Consider the following 18,401-nt stretch of genomic DNA (forward strand, 5'->3'; position numbering starts at 1 on the left):
ACATTCCCACAAACATATTACAATTGAAGGCTGTCCGTCTGAAAAGAGCCCTCGGAACAAAACTCTGAGAACACAATTTCACAACTTAGCCCATGAATCCCGATCCTTCACCGAAGCGGGGGTGGATACTTTCAGTCCTGGGAGGACTTGTTCCACCTTCTGAATCCTGAATTATGGAGATAACAATCAATAACACACACACACACACACACACACACACACACACACACACACACACACACACACACACACACACACACACACACAAGATACCTGTGAAAAGGTGAAATTGGTAAGTACATATGTGCATAACGAGATAATGTGAAGAAAAAATTTCTCAACACAGGGAGTAGGTAGGTTAAAACAATGTATACCTGCAATATGAGAATGGGTGGGAATGTGTATATGTCTTTCGGAGCTCACCCCAATGTTGTTCCCCAAGGTCAGACCGGTCATTGATAAAGGAGGGGGCAATGTTGTGGGAATGATTTCGGGGATGAAACGAGTAATGTAGGATAGTTATATCATCATTAAATATTCAGCATATGGCGTACGGTATTTGTGTACGATCACAATGTATCAAAGTGATGTCTACACAGAATTGATTATGAGCCCTCCATTCTGTAATGCGTCTATGACCTGATTACTCTTGTTAAGCCTTTAAACCATCCCTCTGTAATCTGTCTACGTGTTTTCTTTATAAATGAGCTGTGAACGGCCATTTACACCAGCCAGAATCATTACCTCACAGTCACAAGTTTGGAGGAGGCCGCCATTGGCTCCCGGCGCACGGTGGTTCGCGGCACGAGCAGTCAATGAGGAGAACCAATGTGTGTGCAGTTGTGAGGCAATGGAACGGCAGTAGGAACGAATGGAGTGGTACAAGGCCAGAGAGTAAAGGGGGTTTGGAGCGGAGAAATGAAGAGGAGCTCAGGGCGTAGGGCTACGAGAGCAAGACAGTATTTGGCAAGGCCAAACAGACACCGACTCCAGGAGACAGTGAAGCTGGACAAGTTTCCCAAATATAATCTCTTCCGACCAAAGCTTTGCCATTGCAGCATCCCTTTCGACCACATGCAGACCGTGTGGGGATAAGGTTCCATCTTTCTGTCTTGTGACCCTCACTTGTCTTGGTAATTATCATGTGAATGACTAAGGTAGCGGTTAAGGCGATCAAGTTATCGCGGGCACGGGGAATTTATAGTGCTGGACATTAATTGTGTGAATACATGCTTTGTCTTTCCCTTCCTTGTTCTCCCCCATTCTCTTATCACTTATGATACTTATTTTTCTCATAACCTCTGTGTGGCTCAGTCTGCAGCCCGTAATTAGAGTATCATTACCTCAGTGTGGTTAAAGATCATGGCTAGTGGAAATTGGCACAATTAGCCCAATAGCAGGTTGTGATACGGTTTCTCAGGCTTTGCTCAGCCCACCATATCCTGATAAATGGGGAACCTATCACAGCGACAGACTCTTGTTAGAACTTTCTATATGCTGAAAACCGAAGTGAAGATCCATTCTGCTTTCCCAGTGGGGAGCATATAGTCTCTTTCGATGGCCCGTCACTAAATTGGTAAATATGCGGTTTCAGGATTTGACCTTGAGTCCACACGGCAGTCCATGGTAACAGTATTATAGTTACCCACAATATAGACAACGTTGGACCATGAGGATAATGGAACATATTTGCTGCTCGGGGGTTGATTTATCACAAAGCCCCATCTGTCAGAACCACAGCCAATACACTGCAATGCCAAGATACACCCCAGCTCTGCAAGTCCAAAAACCCAATATTAACACAGGTATCCGGCTCGTAGTCTAAATGAACAGTGCTGCATAAGTTCACTTGACTTAGCAATTCCTGAACATAACTTGAAGTCTCGAGAAAGGGAAACAACTGGTATCAGTATGCAGTCACTAGAAAGGATATTGTAATGTTGAGCAATTCCTGGATGAAACTTCAAGTTGATAGCAGTGAAAAACAATCGGTAGTTTCAGCTGACACAGTTTGTAGAAACAGTATCAGCTTCAATCCAGAGTCTCTGGCACATGACCAGAAGGTGGGTATGAGGCCAGAGTGTTTTGCACAAGCATAAACGAGAAACTGTTGGGCGTGAAAGCAGAGGCTGCACTTGAAGTAAGAAAATGCTCTGCAAGTCAGATTAGGGTTCGGGTTAGGGTAACAGTATTACCTTTTTACCATACCTTCAGGTAACATACCTTCAGGCAATTTTGAGTTCGCCTTTTGTTAGGAAATTTCAGACAATTCTGGTCGGGTCGAGTTAGTGATAAAAAGGGATCGAGTTGGCTGAAGAGAAGGTTGAGCTAGTGGAAGAGAGCAAAATCAAGGAATTCTGAGTGAGGAAGGTTTTGTGGTGCTGAGTGATTTGGTCCAGTTTCCAAGAGAAGGCAAAATGGTGTTGTTTCCGTATCTTGGGATCCAAGACACTTGACGGAATGGTGACTCTGTGCAACCTGTTTGCTCAACCGTTGCAAGCAGCTCTGGAGATCTGAGCAACTTCAGCTCGAGACCTAAATGTTACTTTGACTCAGCAATACGGAAGTTATTTGTGTTGTGTGTTCAAGTTTAAAGCTGTAAGATTTTGTTGATATTCCCATTATGTATTGTTTGACGCATAGCGAGTGGAGGATCACATTAATATGTTGGATTTAACTGAAAAACCAAACAATAACCCCACACACATGGTCAGATTTCAGAAATGCATATATGGCTGAATTCGATACTCTGAAGCCAAATGCAGTTAAAATCAGCTAGACATGCCAGCCCAGCAATGCTTCCTTTATGACGTTCCACAAGGGGTCATGTGCATAATTATAATGTGTGGAAAAGGTGGTAGAATCTTCCCAATACAGACTAAAAATAGATTCCTTCTGCTGTACTTCATGGACTTCAACACATAAATGAGAGTAAGTTTTCTTTATTGTGAAAGAAAAATGGCATACAAAGGACTTCATGCTACTCCAGTGGCATTTTACCATTTGTTCCCATCTACACAGCCATCGTATACGCGCAGTACGATAGAATTGTTCAAACTTCTCAAATGCATCTTTACATATGAAATAAACTAGTATTGTTTACTCAAATACATCTCTTGTGCATGTGGTCAGTGATGTCGAAAAAAAACCTGATATTGGGACATTGGAAGGATTGATTCTATTATCATTTGTATAGTTTTAGTGGACAAGGGGAACAACACCGATGACATCATGTATTGCCATTCATTATCTGGTACATTCTGTCAAGTACATAGGAAAAGCATTTACACGAAATAGATTTTTTCAACAGTGTTATTAAATCTATTTACGCATTTGCATAATATTGTCTGTAAAATACCTCGTGCTGCCCCTTTAAAGAATAAATGGCTGCATAATCACTTTATTAAAATGGTCGTTCTCCAAAACCTCAATATCCTGAACATATGGGATATAGTGATGCCGACTGTCAAATGGCAAGATAGAGCGGTTGGAATTTTAAAGCAGGCAACATGATCTCATTTGCAATAAGTTTTCTTTGTTAATGGATCGAATTTTTTTTGACATGTTATTTGCTTGATTTTCATGACATGTTTTGGGATTCACAAAAGATTTGAAGGAATGTACTGTACTCAAATTAAAGAAGAAGAAAAAAAAGAAGCAAATGTCAACTCGTCTTTAATCAAAATACCAAACTATATGAAAAGAAATGTTGAATGCTTGTTGTACACAAACGGATTCACTTAAAATTACACCTTCAATAACCCGCAATTCAAAGAAAAAAAACAAAACAGCAACAATGGAATTTTGCACTCAACTCCATGGGCTAAACAGAAATCAAACAAACAGGAAGGGTTCAATGATCCGGTAGCTGATCAGGGATTCAACTATAAAGGAAACTAAAGAAATATGTACATCTTTGTCTATGTTAATAACAATAATATAAAAAAGGAGGATACAGTGTTTTCTAAAAATATTAGTAACCAATTTATTTACCATGAGCACACGATTTGTCTTCAGGTTGGTTTGTCTTCACCATTTGTCTTCACAACCGAATACATTTCAACAAGAGATCACTCGGCATAAACAACCTTGATCAAGGCAGCAAGAGCTTATCCTGCTCCAAATCTAAAATCCCTTCAGATAACGACCAAAAAAAAAAATGGCACTACCTTTAGGCACAAAACGCGCCTACACTCAATAATACAGCAATAAGGATGAGATCGCTTTTGAGCTCTATTAAACGAAATGTGTTTGCCCATTCAAGTACACAATAAACCTTATCAAAACCAGAGATCAAGCCAGTAATTGCACAGAGAAATAACAGAGGGTAGAACTCGACTTCTGTTTCATATTGAAGGCATTTGGGATGTTGATGAATGGTGTTTATGCTGTTCTATATGAGAAGGTAAAATTCCAAAAGACATTCTTCTTAAAGAAATGTGAGGATTTTCAAAGCTGCCTTTCATTCACCCAAAAGGAACATCTTTTGTCCCCTCATTACAACTCATACGGTCCGATGTGCAGTGTCTTTGTTGGATGCAATGTTGTGAACACAAGATCACTTACATCCAGGAAACCTCTGCTGGTCTTTGTTGGGTGTTCTTCACCCTGAGATCCCAGCTTAATGTACCTGCAAAGACGAAAATACTAATAGAAATAATCGACATTGACCACAACTTTAGGCTAACCCCCGCTCTAGTAGGGAAAATGGCCTTTAAAATGCATGTTGTTGTTTTGTTGACCACAACTCATCTGTGTTTCCACCTTATGACATCGTTAAGTTCTACATGTAGCGCATATTTGATTTGGCAGTGTTTCCATTGCCTACAAAGCATCTGCCATAGACAAGGCAGGTGTCCAGTTATGTGGTGCTTGTTCTTGTTTCTGTGCCAAAACGTATTTTTTGCCAGGAGAGCTGGGACGTGACGAGGAATCAGAATCAGATGGATTTTGCTTTGACTTCACATCATCTGAGATCATTTGCCTTGCTTCTTGTTCAAGAATGAGCGACGGAGTTAGTGGCTCGAGATGCGCATCTGAAGTCCCTAACAGGTCTTCACCATTGTCCGACACTACTCCAGGTACATCAATTTCTTTGGGTAACACTTCTTCCGCTTTGGATTTGCCATCTTTGCTGGAGCAGTCATTGCCAGCTTCCTCAACAAGTGCCTTCTCTACTTTATGCTCCTCAAATGTTTTATTCTCCTCTTCTATATTTTTACCTTCAGAAATATCATTTTCACCATTACTGTCCTGAAGTTTATCAATCTCAATAGTGCTTTCTTCAAGCTGAATTTCAATATCTTCTTCATCACTTTCAAGCTTCACAACATCTTGCTCATTGCTTTCTTCAAGTTTCTCTGAACTTTCTCCATCACTGTCTTCAGCCTCCTCTTTCTCATCTCCACTAACTTTCTCAGATGATTTCTTGAGATCCTCTATATTAACCTTCTTCGAAGCGTTTTTAATTGATTTATCGACATCCCCATTGTCTTCTTCTTCTGTGTTATCTTCCAGCTGCTGCTCATCAGATGCATCTTGTGAATCTGCTTTTCCGATCACTCTGGCAGTGGTCTTTTCTGAGTAGTTACAGGTAGTGCCCAACTTCTTTGAAGATAGGTCGGCATCGCAAAAATCGATTGCAGTTTCAGTGCTGCAATTGTCATCTTTCAACTGCTTAATTCCACTCTCATTTCCCTTATTTTGTGAAGGTGTTGGCTTTAATGCATTCTCATAATTTTTCTCTTCAACGGTTTTGTCACACAAGTCATGAGCCTCTGACTTTGATACAACCTTATTGTACGAGGCCTCAGCTTTGTCCTCCACCTCCTTATGATGCAAGAATCCCAGTGATAGTGGCAGCTTTGAAGTGTTGGGAGGACTACCGTCATGATCCATTTCATCAGAGGAGCTGTGGTGCAGCAGCTCTTGTTTCACCTTGTTCACAATTGCGTCCAGCTCGTTTTCAGAGTCTGATTCCACCGTAATGATGTCATCGCCAATGCTGGAAAGCATGTATCAGAACTTTTCAGTAAAAGGGGGTGGGGGGGACAAAACCTCCAAAATTCCTGCATGTTCAACAGAAGTTATGAATGCCATTAAATCAGAAAATTCATCACATCAAGGGGTTGTGGAATACTCTGAAGGCTGGCCTGTTTAGTGATCCCATCTTGTTGCAAAGCTCAATAAGCAGGGATCCCAGGTTTACATCCCGTATACTGCACCGATTCGTCACCGAAGGTGGGCGGAGGTCATATTTTCACCCCTGTCTGTCTGTCTGCGAACAGGATATCTCAAAGTTGTGGAAGGATTCTGACAATTTGGTGGAGAGTTAGGTATGTGACAAGGACAAAATGATGAGATTTTGGTGAAGATTTGGATCCGGCTACTATAAATTTTTAATGATTCCTCACCATTGAGTGATAGGGCTAAAACCAATATATAGCACGATATCTCAAAAAGTTATGGACGGATTCGAACGAAACTTGGTGGACTCGTTGGGTGTCTGACAAGGATGAATCGATTCGATTTTGGTGAAGATACGAATACGGACAGAACACGAGAATTTTTTAATTGTTTCTTCACCATTGCCAAATAGGGCCAAAAATGTTGTGTAGCATGATAATTCAAAAAGTTGTGGATGGATTATGACAAAACTATGTGGATGAGTTTGGTTAGGCGACAAGCACAAGCGATTCGATTTTGTTTCAGGTCTGAATCCAAATCCGGCCCATCAGTGAGATACAAAACGTAAAGTGTTCAGCCTAGTGAAGATATGTGCTGTGCCGCTGAAGAAGACAAGTGCCGTTCTCGTTCATCGTGTTTCAATTTCCTTGTAATGCATGCAAGAGCACACCAATGTCTCCGAATATCTTTGCCATGTATGTATTTCATGCAAAAATTATTCCATAAGGAACACTAAACATTCCAAAAGGAATAACTCTTGATTTACTAAACACAAACACGATCATTGATGGATCACTGTTGAAATAAAGTAAAATAAAAAAGTGGAAGGGAATTCACTAAACAAAAATACGATTTTTTTTTGTAAGACATACAATCTCCAATGGCAAACAATAATTATACTTTGATTAAATAATACCACAAAAATTCAATCTACGGATGAAGTGTCCCACCTGGTAGAGGCACCTGTTGCAGGTACATTACATTTTTCCGCGACAGCACCTTCAGCTTTGGCAGGCTGGAGAAGAAAACAAAGCTTTGGCTAAACACGACAGCAAAACAATTATTCAAAATAAACGTCGACTTGAGACATGATTAATGCATCAGGTAATCACAAATAATTTGTACCATACACTTGGAGGCAGCACAGTGACATCAACAAAACGAACCCCATAAATACGACAGAGACACCCCGTACAAGCAGCAATGAGCCGAATACCAATGTTAAACCACACAACCCTTTCTTTTCTCACCAACTCGGGTTTCACAAAAGTAATAACCATCCAAACATGATGCAAAGTAGTCACTGACCTCCCCCACGGGCAAGTTTTGATCTTTTGGCACCTCTGCTGAATCCCTCGTTGCCCGAATCAATTCCTTGGAAACCTCGTCACTGCTAACAAACCGAAGCCCTTGCTTAATGCGCAGCACAAACGCAATCAATCAACAATATTAAAGTACTTTATATTTGCTCATAAAAAAATACTGGTAACACTTGAATGCCTCCTCAACAAAGTTATAATATTTATGCCTCTGCAACCTGTTTAGTGTTCCCATGTTTAGCCTACGAAGTCCAGACATGGGAACGTAAACCTGTTTAGTTTGCGAAGATCGCACGCGATATGTTTTTGGGTTGTCTGTCCATCCATGCATGCATCCGTGTGTTATCGGTTCTTTGTTATCACTAGTGAGGTACCCGTGCGTGAGGCCAGAAGCAAACAGACAATGCAGAAACGGCGAATGCTAAAGCATGAAACCAATAAATTCCACATTCCTGTAGCACCTTCAGTCACAGGTCAGACATGGACAGCAAGTTCGTGAAGGACTTCCATGAAAAAACATACCTGTTCGCAAACAAACGGGTAAATTTGTTCCATTCCCAGTCAATGGCGAATCTGCATATGGCGATCCACGAATTCACGTTTAGAAAGTATAAACCGTCACGGCATTCCGTCATTCACTTGAACTCAATATCTCTTTTTTCATTCCAAACAACATAACTCCAATCACAAATGAAATAACATTAATATAAAAAATAAACTTTTAACAATATTCGTGACATAAACAAATATTTAAATCCTGATGTGAAGTTCCGTGCGGTTGGGTGAATACAATTACGAATTCAAAATCGTAATTGTATTCACTCAATTCCAATCATCAATTTATACTTTAACAAAACCATTAACACGATTAACGTTTAATGATTTAACATTACGATTGAATGATGGTTGTATTGGGATATTATCAAACCCGTGCATTGCCATCATCTGTCCACTTCCGCATTCGCGGCAGGTTCATAATTCTCATCAAAATCTAAACAGTATTTGTAGAATTTATTTCTAAATTTCTAAAGCCACATCACTGTTCATATCGATAAATATTATTCCATCGTGTTTGGAAAAACTGGAAAATTGGAAAAATTGGAAAAATTGGAAAAACAATATAGCCTATTTTACTCCAGGGGGTCCCAGGATTACCCAACCAAAATATTGTTGTGATCAGTTCAGCCGTTTTTGCAGTACCTGGGAATGGACGGACGGACAGACGGACATTTGGTGAATTATAGTAAGATGATAAACTGTGAATCACTGAATGGACTTCAACCAATCTTGGCACAAGTAAAGGTTGTAATACAAAGATGAACTAATTAGTGTTTGAGTTCTCAACAGCTCAAAGGTCATGTGCCCTTTCAGAATAATCTTGCATACCATAACTCGAGAGTTTTAAGCATCCAACGTCTTACTACTCCTCTATCTTGTATTCTCACTCATGTGACCTCCAATTGTCCATGTGACCTCCAATTGAGATCAAATGTAACAGTGGCTTGACATTTAACATGTCGGAGGCATGTCCAGACGCATTCACGGCAAATTATATTTCTCGTTATTCTTAAAAACATAAGCAGGATTATCACAATATTTGAACGCATCAATATAAATCGGACATTAGTATTCACACTCCAGATGCAGAAAATAGGGCAAAATGGAGAACATTGTCATGGGGATCGCAAGGCTAACCCCCGCTCTTGCAGGGAAAATGGCCTTAAAATGCATGTTGTTTGTTTGTTGTAGTATTCACACTCCCCACCCATACGATCCCTCTGTTGGCGTCAACACAAGCAGGTATCTGGCTGGTCACACATTAAATAAATGAAGGTGCATTTTTAGTGCTCATCCATATGCATATCGGAAATTAAATTGTAGGCTCATAAGTACAGCAAAGGCTGCCGGCATGAAGGGAAAGCAACCAGGCAGAAGGAAGCAGTTTGTTGGCTAGGGACAAGAAAAAAGGCGAGAGTTTGTGCTCGGAGAGCTAGTCTCATGGTAAACACAGACGAGCAGCTCTGTAGCAGTAAATTAATGGACGTCCATCAGCAGTTACATTCCCGAAGCACATGCACACCCTCAGTACAACTGCTGCCATTTCCATTAAGATGATAAACGTGTGAACATTTTTTTTTTCACACCCTGCACTCGAAAAATCCATTTGGATGCAATGCATGTTGGTCAAGCGCCTCAAACTGATCGGATGATGAAGGTTATAGATTAAAAATAAAACACATCGAGATGTTTTCATATTCACGCAAACAACTGTGCACCTTTCTTTTACGTTACTACCAAAACTGCATTATTTTATGTGTATAAAGTAACTCCAAGAAAGGCTGTTTTGCTTACTCGATGACAATGACGTTCCCCTGGCGTTTTTGCTCTGTACTTGCCACCGCTGTAAAATAGAAGGAAGTTTTGACTTTAATATGGGAGTCATTTCTCATGGTAACTTATTTCCGAGAATCAAAATGTATCCAAGGAAAACCCATCTTGGCCACAGGGGGTGTTGGTGTTGATATAGAAGTAAACATTACACAAGTTAGATCTGACAAAAAACTTGCAAACATAAAATCTGCTTATTTGTCTGATCTTGCACCAAAGAAGCCAAATGTGGAATAGGTTGGGCTGACCGGGAGCTCTGCTGGACAAATGACTGCCATCAGAGAGCGGGCAGGCCGTGCAGCAATGACTGGGATTCAAAGCCAAATGGCTGGCCATGCTGTCAATGGTAAGCCATGACTGTTGAAGTCCACATGAGCACTTGGTTGTGAGGTTCCTACAAAAAATAACAGCCAAACTCGAACGAACTGCAGAGACTTCATACGAAAATTGTTGTATTTAAGAAAAGTTTCCCACATTGAGTGTCGTTTTGTTTTTGTGATCGCATTAAATGCACACGTGTTTACCATGCTTTCCAACAGAACTGCTTGTACATGGAGAATCTCGGTTTCCTTGAGGTGTGTACACTGCAGAGACATTTTAAAAAGCAATATTGAAGGTGAAGGAACGAGGAAATGAGGAACCAACTCCTCTTTAAAACTCACATTTGAATAACCCAAATTTTCATGATAAAAAAACCGGCCAGCTGATGATATCTACACGAACATTTTTTTTAATGAATACACATCACTCAATACAAAAACCCAAAACACTCAAACATAACAGAAAAGGAAACGTGAGGCAGAAGCATAATGAAACGACATTCTTGGCTAGGTGGATTAGAAACGGCATTTGTATGTTTGAGGTACATAAGACCCTCAAAACTAAAGTTCCAGTCGAGTAATTTTGCAAAGTAAACGTTTTGTCACCACCCAGCAACTTGTGCTGCAAGTATAGAATTAGACGATGCTTACCTGATCATGTGTTCGGCAAAGGATCGGCTGCAGCTTGTGCTGTAGCGGCACAGTGAACAGTGCACGTACGTGGGGAAGTGGTTCGCAAAGTTCTTCACCTCCATGGTGCACTCCATGCACATATGCCCACTTGTCTTGGGCCGTTCCACCATCACCTTACTCGACTGTGTTTGCGGGGGTATGATTTTGGGCTTGCGCGCAACCACTTGTGTGTCAACCAGCGTTGGCATCTCCGTCGTGATTCTTGCCTGGTGCCCATTGAAGAGGGACACCCGAAGAATAACCTGGAAGATACGCACCACGGTTGAACGAGATTTCTCTCTTGACGCGGACACAGTTTCAAAGTCATGGTTCTTTTCCTTAGCGATTTCAGCAAGCTCGATGCAGCATTCCAGTCGTTTGTGTTTAAGCTAGCACCTTGGTTCCAGGGAGAAGTCCTTCGAGCATGGAAGGTTTTTTGTGCGTCTTGTGATCCGCTGCCTTGTGTTCTGTTTTTGAGCTCATATTGAGAAAATTGAGACGACACTTGCTACACCGATGAACACTCTTTTTCTGTAAATGCAAACAAAAAAATTTTAAACTATCATTTGACCAAAAAACATCTTAATAATGTACATTATTTCAACTGTAATTAAAGTGCAGTTAACTGATGCATGCCAACACCACACCTGGTGCCGCATGTAGTGCTGCTGGTAGTAGCTGACTGTACGCAGGACCTTCAGGCAGAAGGGGCACTGCAGATTTTTGGAGTTTTCATGCACGTTACGGAAATGTGCATCGACGTCAGTGTAGAAAGAAGAGCGAAATCCACACACCTGCAAAGGGCAGCACAGATCCTTCAATTAATATTGTTTCGACTTAATTTCATTGGCCGATTTATAAGCAGAGCCATAAACAACCAAACCATTTGTAAACTGACCAAGGATGAACAAAGTGGAGATGTAGTTGAAATGAAAATCATTAATTAGCTGCCTTCACGGATTCAGGATTCATCGCACAATGCTAAATGAGTCCCAAATAGAGGAAGAGTTCTTGAAAAAAACCAATAACCAGAAATAACTTCAATCTTGCAAATATAAATCAAATACTAATTTTTTGAAGTTACAGCAGAAGAATGGGTGTATTTCATCAGTTTTACAAAATGTATTATTCAGAGCAAATTAATATCCTGGATTGTGAGGAAGCTTTCATGAGAGTGTGAAGAGTGTTAAACGGCATTGTAAAGAACAAACTAGAACACCACTCAGTAGAGTGCGTACCTTCACCAAGATGAACAGTTTACGTTTTCTGTCCCACTGAAAGGCCGGATCTGCATCCAGACCTTAAAGTGGAACCCAAACACTCAGACCATCTCAACGCTAATCTATCTCTTTACTACCTGACAAAATAGATAATGATGAGTCTTTTTCTGATTTGCGATTTATAAAATAAGTAATTTTGCAATTAAAAGTCGAAATCATCTTCCGCTTAGCCGAATCCTCAGCCAAATGCCAAATGCCAAGTGTGCTTTTATCTTCTTTATTTATTAGACATCCTATGGACGTAAATGAACACCAAGTTTTACTCTGCATGCATTGCACATAGCGTGGAGCAAATTTCACTTCCCTGCACCTTGTACTTAGTGCTATTTTTTTTTTTCAAACGCTTCTGGACACCGCCCTTGGGGCTCGGTTTGCAAGCCACCATCTACAATTCCAATAGAAGCGACATAATCACTCTGTCATGAAAAACGTTTTTCGAGTTTGTTTTGTCCTCAAATATAGACCGCCGTGAACACACATTCGTGTTAAAAGATCGGCTTTTAAAACCTACCCTTATGAAGAGGGACAGACATCTGTACAAACACACAAACTGACATTGTATTTTATATGGTGGATTATAGATGTACCAAGTTTGATTTAAACCCCTTCAGCTGTTCTCAAGTATCACTTTTTTTTTACCTTACATAACTTCTGACCTTTGACGACGAAATCGAATCACTCCATCTTTGCATCATAATACATCTGTATACCAAGTTTGGTTAAAATCCCATCACTGGTTCATAAGTTAGCTTGGTAGCAGAATTCGACACAAGATTTACACTTTGGAGATGTAGTTGATCAGCAAGGCTGGTTCATGGTACGGTAAGTAAAAATGAACTTTTATTTTGGATCTAAAATAGAATGACATTCTAACACAAGGACTGTGATGCCAGGATGTCTAAAACAAAGCAATTGAAACTTGACTATCTTCGTAAGACAATATAGATTACCACATCTTCCTCGCCTGTTTTATGCGTGCAGTTGGTGATAGATGGTTGGTTAGAGCTGTTTTGTGTTTATGAGGTTCTTGGCTATTGGGCATAATTCTGGACGGGTCGCCACTCCGATGCAGGATACTCAAATGGCTCATTCATCCCAGCAAGCTGGTACTCATTTTGCCGACCTCCAAAGAATGGCAGGCTGAGTCAACCCACCTGGTCCCAGCAAGCTGGTACTCATTTTGCCGACCTCCAAAGAATGGCAGGCTGAGTCAACCCATTCAACGGCAGCCATGGGCTTTAACCTTTCACCGAGGACCCTGATATCTTAAGCCAGCCACCTTAACCGTTAAGCCAACAGCAGGCATCTTTTGCTGATACAGGAAGGATAATTAATTGCCAAGGGTGATAAAGCTTTAGTGAAACTAACATGAAAATACCATTAAGCAATGACGTTCTGAACATAAATGCAATCTATATTATAATAGGCGTAGGTGATCCGTCTGTCCGGGGGTGTGGCTTAGTCCGTTTGCAGAGTAGCTCCACCCATAGCTCCACCCATTCTTGGAGAGGCTTCATGTAAACAAATATCCACCATTTTATTAACTCGAACAGCTTTTAGGCCTGTTTAGTTAGGCCCGTGCTGTCTTTCTCTCTCACACAGGTTTATTTCAACTCAAATTCGATATATCATTTCATTTTTAAGTCGCTAACATAGTTTTAGACTCGGTTGAAAAAAAACGGGAAGAAAATCCGATGAAAGTTTCCGTTTAGAGAACGAAATGAATTCTCAAAGGCCTGTAAAATAAAGCCCATTCATTGAGTCACCCTCACGATTTTATCGAATTCACCATCTGATTTAATTTTTATCGATGGTTTTAGACTCGGTGTCAGAAATAATTGAGAACATTCACGCACACACGGGAAAATGCAGAGATATATTTTTTTAAATCGCGCCATGATGATAAACGAAAATACACTGCCTAAAATAAGTCAGGGAAAATGTCGACATATATTAAAAATTCGCTTTTTCTTTTCCGTTAAGATATATTACTTTTCCATTTGATGACAGTCGTCACAAAAACGTCAACAATGATGCCGACATATATTTCTTCATTCTTATTTCATTCATCATTATTATCCGGAAGTAAAGGTTCACGTGTTCATTTCACGTGTGAAAAAAACAAACTCCATTTCACGTGTGCATGGACGTGTAATTCACATTTGTAAAATATATAAATTAACAGACGGGAAATTGCTGAGAGATATTTCTTCGTTTTTATTTTATTAGTTACGAGCAGAAGTACCCGGCGTTGCCGGGCGGAGGAAGGAGGAGGGAGGACGGCGGAGGGAGGGGCACGTACACTTTAAACATGTATATACATGTGGGATGTGGGATATATACATGTGCCGTGGGACATGTGTAGGTGTACGTGTGTGTGTGTGTGTGTGTGTGTGTGTGTGTGTGTGTGTGTGTGTGTGTGTGTGTGTGTGTGTGTGTGTGTGTGTGTGTGTGTGTGTGTGTGTATACATGTGTGTTTGTGTGTGTGTGTATGTATGTGTGTGTGTGTGTGTGTGTGTGTGTGTGTATATATGTGTGTGGGTGTACATGTGTTTGTGTGTGTATATGTGTGTATGTATCTGTGGGTGTGCACACACATGCATTCACATGTTATCAGAAGTAAATACATTGTGTAGATTACATCATTTGTGCATCTGATAAATTGCCAGTAACCATTTTGTGAAACTGAATGTGCAGGTGCAGCATCTAACTCAATATGTCGAAATGTCACACACGTCCATGCCCGTGGGATTCCCACGGGTGACCCCACTAGTGATGTAATAATAGAAATGACGGTTTCCATGTCATGCAAGCCTGAGATTCAGTCCAGTTTTTCAGCCTGCTTTCCAGGTTTATGGCTGGGGGTTTGACAGCTTTTCCGTGAGTATAGGCCCTATAAGCCTGGCACTGAGATTACTGTACTAGTGAACAAGATGCATTCATCATTACATTTGATACCATTTATCAGTCACTGAAGAAAAAGAAGCAGATAGTCAAGATTCACAAGTCAGGGCCCACAAATATGACGCTTCTCACCTCACAAGCATACGGCATCTCTCCAGGCTTATGATGGTCTTTCATATGTTGTAGCAACAACTGCTCTGAATCATAGTTCAGCTCACAGATCTTGCATCTGGCTGCAGAAGACAGCAGCACAAAGTATGCTCCTTAAATGTTTTAAATTTGGACGTTCAAATGCTGTTTAGAAACTTTCATGCAGGCTGTATCACAACTCATCCACCGAAGATCCTCCATAAACGAGACCAATAGGCTCAAATATATAAACAATTGAGGACAGGAATGAATGGAGACAAGAATATAGAAAAAAAAACCTTCTAAAAGCACGTTTTGTATTCTGTTGCAAAATGTAAACCAACAGGTAGATGATTTTGGGCATTTTTACCCTTCATTTCGCTGACCGATTTATTCAAAAGATGGCATGCTGTACTTCACAAACATTCGGCGCTATTCACTCCATCATTTGCCCGAGGTCATCTTCCATCTGCTTGTAAGTCAGCTAACATCTTCTTAACTGCCACAATTATACCCTCGGTCACGTGAGGTGGCTGGGGGGAAGTTTGGCTAAAGTATTTTACAAACCTGCTGGCCAAGTCTGACGCTTTAGTTTGAAACAGAAATTTGTAATTTGGCCAGGCTGCCGGCGATAGCTCGTATACTTTTATGAAGGACACCGTGGAATCTTTCACGTCCACCAATTAATGCCAGGACACCGGAGGCCCAGTTTAATGATGGCACAACACCCAGCCTGTTAAAGCGTGAGATGACTGACAGTTTATAGCTGGGCCGAGTTTCAAACCCAGCCTAGAAGTGAGTGTACGTACTTCTAGGCCTTCCTGCCACCCATCTTCATCAGCCATCCTTGATGCTTACATATGGCGCTAGAAAAGAAAAATCACTTCAGCTTTGCTGCGAAGCTCAGTGTTGGATTTATCGTTTGAACCTCCACTTAAAATGAGCGAAATTAAACATTTTGAAAATCTTAATTATTCACCCTCAGATTTCATCATCATCGTAATGCATATTATTAAGTTGTTCAAACTTGACTTATACATGATGATGATTTCTAATACTGGCTACCACTGCTGGTGATACACATTTACATAGAGGGGTGGGGTCTTCTGCCGCCCATCCCCCCTGCTACCATCTTAAACTACCTTCGCCACATACAGTCACGTGAAAAAGTAAGTACACCCCATGTAAAGTTTTTTGACTTTTTCAACAGATTTCAACATACAGCTATTTGATCTTCATTTGAACAATATTGATAGATAAAGGTGATATAATATAACAAATATCATGAAACATTTACATTTTGTAGTCCATTGTATAATTTAAATAAACATAAATGCAAATTTCACATGTGGAAAAAGTAAGTACACCACTACATTTATCACTACTTCAAATACCTAAAATTAGAATCAGGTGCACCAGCTCAGGTGCAAATGATTAGAACATCGTTAGAGAGGATCTTGGAAGAACCCATCATATTTAAACCTCAGACATTTAGTTTGGTTTGCTCTTTGTTGTTTAAGTGTGCGGCATCACCATGCCTAGATCAAAAGAGCTCTCTGAGGCCTTCAGAAAAGGTTATAGATGCCTATAACTCTGGGAAGGGATTTAAAAAGATCTCCAAACAATTTGAAATCAATCATTCGACCGACAAGAAGATCATCTACAAGTGGAGAAGATTCCAAACAACTGCCAACTTGTTCAGGCCAGGCCGTCCCAGCAAGTTCAGCCCGAGAGCAGACCGCAAGATGCTGAAAGAGGTCTCTATGAACCCCAGAATGTCATCACGGGACCTACAGGTAGCTCTTGCCACTGTTGATGTCAAAGTGCATGAGTCTACCATTAGAAATAGGCTGCACAAATTTGATCTACATGGGAGGTGTGCCAGGAGGAAACCTTTGCTGTCCAGAAAGAACATCAGGGCAAGACTAAAGTTTGCCAAATGAACACCTAGGCAAAGACCAGCACTTCTGGAATAATGTGCTCTGGACAGATGAGTCAAAGGTAGAGCTATTTGGCCACAGTACCAGAAGACATGTTTGGCGAAAACCAAAGACAGCATTTGACCACAAGAACCTGATACCAACTGTAAAGCATGGTGGTGGAAATATTATGGTTTGGGGCAGCTTTGCTGCATCAGGGCCTGGGCAGCTCACCATCATATAATCCACTATGAATTCTTCATTGTACCAGAGGGTGCTTGAGGATAATGTGAGGCCATCTGTCGGAAAGTTGAAGCTCAACCGAAGGTGGACCTTGCAACATGACAATGACCCGAAACATACCAGTAAATCCACCAAGGAATGGCTGAAAAGAAAGAAATGGAGGGTTCTGTAATGGCCAAGTCAAAGCCCGGATCTAAATCCCATCGAGATGTTGTGGGGGGATTTGAAACGAGCTGTGCATGCAAGAAACCCCTGAAACATCGCACAGCTGAAAGAATTCTGCATGTTCAAGCAAAAGGAGTGGGAGGAGTGGGCAAAAAGTTCTCCCAGTCGATGTCAGAGACTGGTCGACAGTTATAAGAAACGCCTACTTGAGGTTGTTTCTGCCAAAGGGAGCAATACCACCTATTCGAGCCAAGGGTGTACTTACTTTTCCCACATGCAAAATTTGCATTTATGTTTATTCAAATTATACAATGGACTACAAAATGTAAATGTTTCATGATATTTGTTATATTATATCACCTTTATCTATCAATATTGTTGAAATGAAGATCAAATAGCTGTATGTTGAAATATGTTGAAAAGTCAAAACTTTACATGGGGTGTACTTACTTTTTCACGTGACTATGTGATGCAGACGGAACCCATACTTGGCGTAACCCTATGGCAACATGCAGAATTTAGTTGGATTTGCCTCAGTAGTTTTTGGAGTATATTCCAGGGTGTTGTAGCGGTCAGGGTACCGGCTTCGGATCCTGGGTTCGAATCCCGGTCGATCGCTGAAGTAACGCCAGGGGGGTTGACTCAGCCTGTCATCCTTCTGAGGTCGGCTAATTGAGTACCAGTTCACTGGTAATTCCCTGTTTGTCGTAAAAGGTGACAAACAGGGTTGGCGGCAGGAAGGGCATCCAGCCATAAAACATTGCTTCAAAAAGGGGACCAAAAAACAACAACCACGGTGCCCGAAAAAGGCCAACCCCCGCTTTGCGGGGGAAAATGGCCTCTGAAGGTTTGTTTTTTTTTCCCAGGGGACTGTTT

The 18,401-nt window shown here is 40.9% G+C and overlaps 1 protein-coding gene across 3 annotated transcripts in view; it reads right to left on the reverse strand.

The window, feature by feature from the left end:
• Window positions 1-2,926: 2,926 nt before the first annotated feature.
• Window positions 2,927-18,401, reverse strand: part of LOC144892577 (uncharacterized) — a 142,543-nt gene continuing 127,068 nt past the window's right edge. For all 3 annotated transcript variants that reach the window (XM_078779728.1, XM_078779725.1, XM_078779727.1), the window contains exons 13-22: window positions 15,202-15,302; window positions 11,533-11,679; window positions 11,282-11,416; window positions 10,865-11,148; window positions 10,418-10,477; window positions 10,142-10,287; window positions 9,858-9,906; window positions 7,495-7,579; window positions 7,137-7,201; window positions 2,927-6,004 (exon numbers count right to left, since the gene is read on the reverse strand). In XM_078779728.1, the coding sequence (XP_078635854.1) occupies window positions 4,825-6,004; window positions 7,137-7,201; window positions 7,495-7,579; window positions 9,858-9,906; window positions 10,142-10,287; window positions 10,418-10,477; window positions 10,865-11,148; window positions 11,282-11,416; window positions 11,533-11,679; window positions 15,202-15,302 (2,252 nt within the window). In that variant the 3' untranslated portion in view covers window positions 2,927-4,824. The remainder of the gene's footprint in view (window positions 6,005-7,136; window positions 7,202-7,494; window positions 7,580-9,857; window positions 9,907-10,141; window positions 10,288-10,417; window positions 10,478-10,864; window positions 11,149-11,281; window positions 11,417-11,532; window positions 11,680-15,201; window positions 15,303-18,401) is intronic.

Source organism: Myxine glutinosa, chromosome 6 (assembly GCF_964187855.1).
Source record: "Myxine glutinosa chromosome 6, kmMyxGlut1.1, whole genome shotgun sequence".
Lineage (NCBI taxonomy): Eukaryota > Metazoa > Chordata > Myxini > Myxiniformes > Myxinidae > Myxine > Myxine glutinosa.